This window comes from Myotis brandtii, unplaced genomic scaffold (genome assembly GCF_000412655.1).
Source record: "Myotis brandtii unplaced genomic scaffold, ASM41265v1 scaffold324, whole genome shotgun sequence".
Lineage (NCBI taxonomy): Eukaryota > Metazoa > Chordata > Mammalia > Chiroptera > Vespertilionidae > Myotis > Myotis brandtii.
The window spans coordinates 3497332-3508138 of record NW_005362439.1 but is presented as its reverse complement, the minus strand read 5'-3'; the positions used below and the strand labels follow the sequence as shown (position 1 = coordinate 3508138).

At 46.1% G+C, this 10807-nt stretch overlaps 1 protein-coding gene across 18 annotated transcripts in view; it reads right to left on the bottom strand.

The window, feature by feature from the left end:
* Window positions 1-10807, bottom strand: part of MADD (MAP-kinase activating death domain) — a 58841-nt gene that overhangs the window by 47245 nt on the left and 789 nt on the right. For 17 of the 18 annotated variants that reach the window (XM_014543370.1, XM_005870817.2, XM_005870824.2 and 14 more), the window contains exons 2-10: window positions 7166-7325; window positions 6004-6600; window positions 5306-5609; window positions 4681-4812; window positions 4144-4257; window positions 3370-3450; window positions 1034-1212; window positions 445-680; window positions 114-270 (exon numbers count right to left, since the gene is read on the bottom strand). In XM_014543370.1, the coding sequence (XP_014398856.1) occupies window positions 114-270; window positions 445-680; window positions 1034-1212; window positions 3370-3450; window positions 4144-4257; window positions 4681-4812; window positions 5306-5609; window positions 6004-6600; window positions 7166-7227 (1862 nt within the window). In that variant the 5' untranslated portion in view covers window positions 7228-7325. Of the gene's footprint in view, window positions 1-113; window positions 271-444; window positions 681-1033; window positions 1213-3369; window positions 3451-4143; window positions 4258-4680; window positions 4813-5305; window positions 5610-6003; window positions 6601-7165; window positions 7326-10206; window positions 10231-10807 lie in introns of those variants that run through there. The other variant, XM_014543367.1, reaches the window with a different exon arrangement.

Below are 10807 nucleotides of genomic sequence, written 5' to 3'. Positions count from 1 at the left end.
AACCAGTTAGGGCCAATGCTGCTAACTTGTATGAGATTTTCCCATGGTGCTACGTAAGGGCCAGCGAGAGCCTCCTGACCGTACACTGTGTTGCTGCCACAGGGACTGCTCACCTGTCATCAGTAGGGTCAGAGTCAGAGTCACGCTCTGGGGGCACACTCAGCGCTTCAGCCAGCTGGGAATTGCTATCGTAGACGCGATAGTGGATGGGTTGCAGCTGATGAGCGTACCACTTTGGCTTGTCACCAATCAGGGCCGGATCAAACATGTCTACCCGAAGAGGAAAAAGAATAGACTTAGCAAAACATAAAAGAAGGGTAGGAGCAAGTCTATAGCAAAATAGGAATGGAAGGGGCAGGCCCAAGAAAGGGAAAACGCCAAGGGAAGAGCCATCAGAAGGACAGAGGCTGAAGTTGGGGCCGCGCAGAGGGTAGGGGGACTCACTGTTGTGAATTCGCTGAAAGGCATAGTTGGTAGGGTTAAGGATCCATTCCCCAAAGTACTCCACAGCCTGAGTCCTGGCCAATTTCTCAGCAAAAGGAGTCTGCCGGGGACGTGAGGCTAGGAAGGAGCCAACTTGAAAAGCTACCACAGGCCGAGGGAAGAGACGCAGGATACGTGTGTGCATCTGAAAGCCCTGCAGCACGTTGGGGGAGTTGAAGAAACGGACCATGGCCACTCTGGGGAAAAAGGGGAGGCAAGATATCCAAGTCCCACACCTTCCAGAGTGACGATTCCTACGATCCAAAGTCTCAGATCACCTCCCAAAGCCATCAGTTAACAGACTTCCAACATCAAGGGGGTAAGTATCTTAAAGAATCATCAATCCTCTTCTTCATTCAAGGCCTAAAATGCCTGACAGAATGATGAACTCTTCCTTCTCTTTGCTTTTACTAAGGTGGCAAATATAACCCAGTATTACACGTTTTATATACAAAGAAACTCTTGCTGAGGGGAGTACCCTGCCCCAAGGTCGCTGTGTAAGCAGAGACCAGTTTTGGAGTCGTGATTGTCTAGTCTGCTTGGCCGGTACCTGGTTGCAACATCCACAGAATCCACATCATTGCCATAGATGAGTGGGTTGAATTCCGTGGAAGGGGTGGACTGCAGGTCACTAGTAGGCTTTCCAAAGAGCAGGGGGATCTCCTGGCCCTCATGGAATTTTTCCAGATTGAGGATTGGCTGGGTGTTGAGGCTCATGCTGGCAAGGGCCTGTGGAACAACAAGAAATTCCTCATTGAAGGCAGAATCCTGGGTAGCTGGCCAATCTCATCTCCTAGGAACAAGCCTTCATCCTATATAATAAAATATGCAAATCAACTGAACGGAGGAATGACTGGTCGCTATGACGTACAATGACCACCAGGGGGCAGACGCTCAACACAGGAGCTGCCCCCTGGTGGTCAGTGCGTTCCCACAAGGGGAGTGTCCCTCAGCCAAAAGCCGGGCTCATGGCTGGTGAGCCATGAGCGCAGTGAAGGTGGCAGTGGTGGTGGGAGCCTCTCCCGCCTCCGCAGCAGCACTAAGGACCCCTGGGGGGATGTCCCCTGAAGGGTCCCAGACTGACAGAGAGCGGAGGCCGGGCTGAGGGACCACCCCCCAGTGCACAATTCTTGTGCACTGGGCCTCTAGTCTTTGAAATAACTGTTAGAGGAAATATTTTAACCTTTAGAAAAGAATGTGTATTCTACAGATCTTCAGCTTAAGCCAACCTGGCTCAAGGCAACGCAATCAAATTCAGGGCAATAGCTTTCAAATTTATTTTAGCCATGAAAGCTTATTTTTTTCAATGGAAATCTATGTGGAAATATAAACAACTGAAACTTCAGCTTCTTTGAAGGACATAAGGAACCCAGAGCCTCATGCGTTTGGCACTTGCAACCTAAATCAACCCCTAGTAGACTCCACAGGGCAGTTTGAAACCACTGGTTTAGATCGGAGAGCTCCTTAAAAGTTAATGAGCTTAGGTTTCACTTGGTCATATTGTTAAGATGCAGATTCTGATTCAATAGGTTTGGGTGATTCTGCACTTCCACCAAGCCCAGGTGAGGCTAGTGCTGCTGGCCACGGACCACAGAGGTGCAGATACAGGATCAACGAGCCCAAGGATCTTAGCTCCCACAGACATGGTAAGTCCAGTTCCATCCGCAACCTCTCCATCTTATTAGGCATACTAGAGCAATCATCGAGAATGAAAACAGCAAAGGACTATAGCTCAAGAACGTTCTGAACTTGCAACCCTCACCAGACTAGACTGCAGTAACAAGGTGTCATATTACTATCAGCAGTGATGAGGCAAGTGAGGGGGATGATACCAAATGAGCCATCTAAGTCCAAGCAGGTAGCATCTAGAGCAGCGGTTCTCAACCTGTGGGTCGCGACCCCTTTGGCGGTCAAACAACCCTTTCACAGGGGTCACCTAAGACCATCCTGCATATCAGATATTTACATTATGATTCGTAACAGTAGCAACATTACAGTTACGAAGTAGCAACGAAAATAATGTTATGGTTGGGTCACAACATGAGGAACTGTATTTAAAGGGCCACAAGGTTGAGAACCACTGATCTAGAGGTACTGCTATGCAGCTCGGACATCAACTAGGGAGAGTTCTTCAAGTCAGAGCAGGTATTCCTAAGACAGAGCTATCTACTGGGCCTGCGTAACACACAGCAGGCAAAGGAATGGGCTTGGTCAGGTTTTACCTTCACATACTGTGTTCAGCAGAAGAAGCTCAATCAATGAGAAAGGCAGTTAAGGGATTATGCAAAGAAAGGAATTTTTTAAAAAAGGATGCTATAGGGACAACCTAAGGCTCAATTTAAGAAGAAAACATTTAAAAATCCATTCTGTCCTAACTCCCTCCTTACAAGACTGAGAGACAACGGTCCTGATGGCTCAGTTGGTTGAAGGTCATACCGACCAAGGTTGCAGGTTCGATCCCTGGTCGGGGTGTGTAAGAGAGGCGACCAATCAATGTTTCTCTCTCACACTGATGTTTCTCTCTCTTTCTCCCTTCCTCTCATTCTAAAAATCAATAAAAAACATATCTTGAGTAGGGATTAAAAAAAAAAAAGAATAGCAGACATGACAAGAAACTGGAAGTGAAGGGTTGTTTTGTACAGCATTGTAAGTATCAGAGGGTGGGAGGCCATACAATGAATAAGAAGGAATCTGAAAAGCCATTTTTTGAGGTTCACCCGGCACCCCCCTCAGAAATGGGGTACACTTCCTCTTAAGCCCACCCAAGGTGAAGAATATCTACTCTACTTGACGTCTGCAAGGAAACTGGCTCCTACAATAGCTGTCTGCCTACAGCAGTTGTGCAGCAGCCACCACTCCCCTTCCTTTTCTTCATTCTTCACTTACCTGCTTCAAATGTTTTTTCAACTCTAATGACTCTGGTTCTGGCAGGACAGGTAGCACTTCTGCATTGGTGGGGGCAATCACCTGCACCAGAAAAAAGATAAAAGGCATGACCCTAGAGCTAAATCCTTAGGAGTTTCTCTCACATAAGGGTAAGCAAAAAGAATAGGAAGTTGTATATACACTATATCATTTGTATGTGAATACATACATTAGATACCAACATACATGAGATATCCATCTGCACATGTGTATGATACACATACACACCTGAAAGGAATTAGACCTAAATGTTATTGATGACTATCTCTAGATAATAGGATTATGGTTTTTATTTACTTCTTTAGACTTATTTGTATTTTCTAGTTTTTACAATGAACACATAAGGGCTTCCTACCAAAGTTTATATTCACACTACAGAATGTTAATATGCATTTTTAAAAGTCTGTACTGAAAGACAGTTTCTTAATAGAAACTATACCCCCAAGAAAACAATTAGCTGATCCACACCATATGTAACTGTCCAGCAACCACAAATGCCCTACTGATCTGAGATGCCGGGGAGCACTTAATTCTGGCAACACTAAATCTTGTAATTCTTGGAGTCCTAAAAAGGGTCTATTAAACCAATAAAGTGAAAGCAGGATTTAAAAAAAATTGTTTCAATGAGTCACACAATAGAAATCACCACCAACTCAGGACTTTCCTGGGAGTAATCTAAAAAAAGAGGACACCACCCTATTGTAGACCCTACAAGGCCTCAGCCAGGAACCTCACCCTACTGCCGTCCAGATCCACTAGCCATACATCATCAGGCATTTTGAAGTCCGGTTTGTAGAGGAAGAAGCTGGCAGGGACCCCGATGATGTATGGGGTTGGGGCCAACAGCAGCTGTGGAAAAGATGAAGAGGATAAGAAAAAAACCATTGTGATCACTTATCAAGTCAGGATTTTTCTAGATAAGGAAACAATCCCTTTTCCAAAACCCTGAGGGTAGATGAGTTTCAAAATTCAGAATTTTTCAGACTTTATAAATGAGCCAGTCCCTATTCTGCATGTTAAGTGATACCTGCACTGGTGCAGTCAGTAGCCTCTAGTTGCTAACATTAACTGTGACAAATAAAAACATAAACAGCATAAGTTTTACCACCAGACCAGTGCAAGTCAGGTCAGATTTTGCAGACACATAAGCTGTGATAAGGGACTGCAGACCAGTACTGATTTACACCTCTCTGGGCATTGAGCCTTCTCCCCCAGAGCTGGGCAGAGCTAGAACACAGAGGTGACAAAGACAGAAAACGTCTTGAGACTCACCTGCTCTGCCGATCCCATGCAGGTGGGCAGCAGTGGGATGACAGGAAACATATACTCCAGGGGGTAGATCATTGCCACAAATGCCATCACAGACATGGAGAGTGCGTTGTAGTCGCGGGACTGTAGCACCACCTGCCACAAGTCATAGGAATCACTCGACAGCGTAAGTAAGGTTTATGAGAATACAACTTCCAACACTACAGTTTGTTTCACCCTGCCTATGGCTCCAGGAGCATAGTTGCCACAATTACACTGCTCTGTACCCCACCTTGCACCTCCCAATCCAAGCACTGTAGTTGTCTTCTCTCGAATCACTCCCTATGTTCCTAGTTCTTGTACCCCCAATCCCAGGACCACTCTTTGGAATAGAACTACTGATATTTCCAGAAAATGAGATCAGTATAGTTAAAGATAATTCAGGTGAGTGGCAAGTTCACTGAATACATTCCATAAGATACCAGCACCTTAATTCAACCCACATCTACTGAGTACCTACTCAGTAGATACCTGGCATCTTATTACCCCCTGGAGATAAAAAGATGAAAAGGGTATAGTCCCTGTCCTCAAAGAGCTCATGGTTTAGCCTCTGCCATATTTCAAAGGTCTAGAAAGCTGGCCCTCTCACCTTGTGCTCTAACAGGATGCAGGTTAGCACCTGAAGGCAGGCATCCACACCCAGAAGTTCCAAGGGAAGGTGCAGTGGGAAATCCACCAGGGTGAATCGAGAGGGGTCAGGAAGAGCAAAGGTCAGAGCTTGCTGGAGCTCCTGGGGTAGGACCTCAATGTCTACTCGCTTCTGCCCGGAGACGGGCACTGGGGAGCGCAGCAATCGATAGATCCAGGCCTCAATCTCTCGAAGGTCATGCAGAAGGGCACCTGACTTCTCCTCCACCAGCAACGATCCAGTGAAGATGCGCCACATGGTGTCCCTGGGGGCAGAGAGCAGGAAACAGACACATTTGCACCAGGGGCTGATACCCCACTGCAACCCACTGTAACCATAAAGGGGATAATGATGACAACTGGAAAAGCCCACCCTTTGAGCTCAGCTAGGACCACAGGGTAGGGACAAGAGTGAGAGCAAGTATAAAAATGCACACATGGTGGGACTCATTGTCCTGCCCACCATGAAACATCCAATTCCTCAGCATTGATCCAAACACAATTATGATAGGAGATCTAACTCAGCAGCAGTCCTTTGCTTAGTAAGGACTAAGGTCTGATGGACTTCAGGATTTAGAGAAATTTCCTATGCCCCTCACAGACCAATTTATTTCATCTCTAAAATGCTCCACCTCTCTGAGCACCAGCGGCAAACCATACCTTTGTATGCCTCGGGGGATGCCCAGTTTCTTGCCCAGCAGTCGCTCACTACAGCAGTCCACCAGACGTTTGAGGGTGTACAGACACTCTCGGAAGGTGGAGAAGAAGGGGTAGTGGCTGATCACACAGAGGGAAGTCAGAGTACTGTTGCGGGACCGGCTTCCCGCCTTGGCCCGGCGTTTCCCACGAGGAGACTGGTTCACATCGGGGGTGGAGTCGGCACTGGGAGGCTGCAGGGACGAGCCACTCTCCGAACTCTCAGTGCCAACCTCTTCTGAGGCGCTGGTGGGCCGGGGTCCTTCCTTCCCACGGGACCCTGCCCCAGCTTCCCCCTTTTCCTTAGGCATTCGCTTCTGGAAGGAGCGGTAGAAGTTAACACAGATGCCATAACGCGTGACTCCGGTGTCCTTGTCGGTGAGGGTGAAGACAAAAGAGATATCATCCCGCAGGCTCATGCGCCGCTGCCGCACACTCAGACAGCCCTCTGGCTGGCAGAAGAACACGACATCTGGGGGCAGGGGAAACTCAGGGTGATCCTCTAATGGGTATCGCCGAAGCAATTCAGGAGTCTGGGCCACACTGTCACTGCTCGGGTGCCTGAAGAACAGAAAGACCAATTCAGCAGCCTGAGGAATAGGATGCGCTATCAGAGTTTACCACGGTCTACAAATAAAGTTCATAATGCTATACTGGATCAAGTAACTAACTGCAAGACCTTGGCTGCATTTAGCCGGTAGGCTAAACGAGGCCGGCACTGTCATGAAGACACCTATCCCGAACTGAGAGAAAGATTTCAACAATTAAATGATCACTCACACCTTTTCAAGGTACAATAGCCAATGACAGAGCATACTAGTATGTAGGTAGAGAAGGAGCACAGTGTACTTTCCCTTTTTAGGAAACAAGGAAAGTGGGTACACAGAGTACATTTGCTCAAGAACAGAAAGATGCTAGTTAAGAGGAGTTTTGCTCCAACTCTGTTCCTCCAGGCCTCTACTCTCAATCCACCTGACTGTGTTGTTTTCCCAAAGGCATCAATGCTCCCATCAGAGTAAAACCGTGGGATAAGAATAAGATATGCAAACCAACATGGAAATGGAAAGGGGAAGGATTCTGTGGCTATCCCAGACGACAAGACAAAAATTATTCTCTTTTTGGTTACCTGGCGCCTACAATCACTAGGTAGTCAAGTAACCGAGGACAGAACTTCTTCTTTTGCACCATGGTTCCAGTTCATCAGTTCATCTCGGAGAAACTTCAAGGCACCAAGCAAGGAGTCAGCATCCCCAGGGGGAATTCTGTTATTATCTGAAAATCCAAGGCTAACAGGAAGAAAGTACTGGTAAGATCCATTGCTGTGCCTAAGGAACTCAGCCCTGCTAGCTTCATCCCAGCCAGAGGTATAGGTAAGGTCTTCCATTCAGCACTAAAGATAAAGGAACCCGACACTTCCCAGCCTAGAGTTCAGCGTAGGCTTATGAGCTCACGGAATCAAATGAGAAGGATAAATAATGGCCCATCTCCCCATCCCTACAAACAAGTTCATTCTCAGCCTTGCCCCTGGCTCTCTGTTTTTGAAAAACAGAACCAGTTAGTCTAATCTGGACTCAATCATTATGGTAACAAAAATTAACTCATTTTCAGGACTGCTCCAGGGGGGATCCAGGATCAAACCAGACTCTCTAATCAGCACTCCTCTGTACTCCGAGCTCTAGATCAGTGGTTCTCAACCTTCCTAATGCCTCGACCCTTTAATACAGTTCCTCATGTTGTGGTGACCCACAATTTCATTGTTACAAATTGAACATAATTAAAGCATAGTGATTAATCACAAAAACAATATGTAATTATATATGTGTTTTCCGATGGTCTTAGGCGACCCCTGTGAAAGGGGGTCGCGACCCACAGGTTGAGAACCGCTGCTCTAGATGGAAATCCATTTATTCTGTTCCAATATTCTGCATTCAGCTTGATATGAAACTAGTATATATAGTGTATAGTTAATTGTCCTCAGACAATAACAAAAGCTGGGTATTCTACACTGTGCAATTTCAAATGAAGAATATCTATGTTCCAATTCCTTGTCTAGATCAGTTTTCTTCCCTCTTCAAGCAAAAAAGGGACCCAGTGGCTATTGCTACTGGCTCTGCCCTTGGTGCTGAATCATAGTCTTTCTACTCTATTTTGGTCCAAGGACTGGAATCAGTAATACAATACACACAGATGAGGCCTTGTCCTACATCTTACAGAGACTAGGAATTAGATGCAGAAATAACAGGATTTCTGCAAGGACAGGGAGAGGTGCTCAAAGGAATTTCTAAACCATAGTCCAAAAGTCAGGAAAAGCTTACAGGGTCTTAATTATAATTAATTTCCTGCTGATTCTCCATACACTTCTGTAATAAAATGTTTAACTCTACCTCAAGATTATTTCCAGTGCTTTCAGAATTCCACCTCTGTGCTCTGTACATAGCCACGCTAGGACCTTGTTCACTACACACAGAGAATCTCATTACACTACACACACTCACACACCAGTCCCCGTTTTGCGGCTGCATGCACTACTATACACACAGACATCCACACTTCCTGTATGCTTAAGGTACTCTTGATACAGATAATGAGAAGTTCTACCTCCCCCCCTTACTTAATAATAAAAGAGACCACCCTAGCTGTTTTGGCTCAGTGGATAGAGCGTTGGCCTGTGGACTGAAGGGTCCTGGGCTTGATTCTGGTCAAGGGCACATGGTCTGTTGTGGGCTTGATCCCCAGTAGGGGGCGTGCAGGAGGCAGTTGTTCAATGATTCTCACTCATCATTGATGTTTCTCCCTCTCGCTCCCTCTCCCCTCCTCTCTGAAATCAATAAAAATATATTTTTAAAATAAATAAAAGTTTATTTTTAAAAAATAATTTTTTTTAAAAAAAGAGACCTATTTGCAACATCTCTCAAATCCTCAAAATATTGCTCCCTCCTTTCCCTTGCTCCCAATAGAGGACCAGCAGGTAATAGGATTCAGTTTTATCTCCATAGTGACTGACTCCCAGTACTATTTATAGCAGAGCCACAGCCCCTCCCCTGCCTGGTGACCTCACAGTGCTAGCAGCTGCTACTCCAGCATCGGCCAGGGCCCATACAATTCACTCTCCTTGAATTTGGAGACACCTCTTCCTCTGACAGCACCTGCTAATTATTGTTATCTTCTTTGGTTTGCACTTTGTCCTAATTCTGGAGTTTGACAGAGCTATCTCCTTTCCACACAACCATAACCAAGTTTCCAAGCACGCCATACACTCATTTCTAGGCATCACTGCAACCCAGAAAGTCCTCTGGTTCTCTCCTCTGCTATGGAGCCATGAGCATACTGCAGAAGGTGGGGCACTGTTACACAGCTTAACTGAGCTCCTCCCAACCAGAATGAGAAGGGGAGAGGAACAGAAATGAAATGGGAGATGTGTAAAAGCATAATTCATTCTAGAAGAATTATGTGGATAATGCCTAGGGTGAGAGCCAAAGTATAGTAAGTCTTCACTTAATGCCATCAGGTTCTGCAACTTTAAGTGAAACAGTATATAACAAAACCAATTTTGCCATAGGCTAATTGACATAAACAAGAGTTAAGTTCCTATGGCACCTCATCAACGTTATAACTAAACAATGTTGAGCAAAATGACATTATTTGAGGACCTGCTGTGTCTTAAAATAAAACAGAATTTATAGGACCAGATCTCAAGGCTAGGCCTTGAAATCTATATTTACATTAAAAACTAGGAACCCTTTCCTGCCCAAATCTCAAAGATCACACCTGAAGCATTTTCTACTAAAATACTAGGCATCTAGCATTAGTGGGATCCCAGCCCCTTGCCATTGAGAAGCATGTGATTAAAAGCAAGTGATTACACTCTACAGTGCTCATCTCCCTCCCACAAGGACTCTTGTGACTATTCTAGTTCCTAGCAATAGGATAGATTCCTATCTCATCAACAGCCACTGCTTTTGGTTATTCAGACTGCAGAGATAACAAAGGCTTTTCTTCCCATTCTCACCCCTCCTCACAAATCCTCTACCACCACCTATAACTCACTCACTGTCTTCATGTCCACCCAAGCTCAGACTCTGCCTCCTGCCTCAACCACATTTACTAACAGGGAGCCCCTGGTTCCTAGGTCCTATATTCCAAAGGCATCAAGCTCAAAATGCATACCTATCTGCTGAAGGCCTACATCACCTTCCACTCCATCCAGACGCAGATTTGGGACCCACAGACCTTTCTTTAGGTTATTGAGGTCTTTTCCGCAAATGGCCTCGTTAACCAACCCTTTGGATTTGTCCCTCTTCGGGGGTAAAATGTCATAGTAAAACCACAGGAACCGGAGAGCGATATGACATCTTTGCTGACGTGAGCACAAGAGGCCCTCTCACCTCCTCCTCCTCCTCCCCAGGAAGTGACCTTGCAAGCACATCAACACAGACTGGTCCAGCATGGGGGAGCACAGAGCAATGAGGCAGGCAATAGGCGGGTTGGGGAGGAGGAGAGCAGAGAAAGGAGGAAGAATTTAGGCTGCTCGAGGCTGGGGAGGGAAGCAGTTGCATGAAAGATCACACGGTGTCTCCACTCTCTAATAAGCCAATTTTGAAAACGCCAAATTAAAAAAAAAATGGTAAAGAACCGAATGTGGTTCTTCAAACCCTAACAAAAAATAAGGCGCACAGCACACGCACGCGCGCACACACATACACACGCACGCACACACGCGCGCGCCAGGTGCCAATCCCGGGCCGGCCTCGGGCTGGACAGCTCTGTC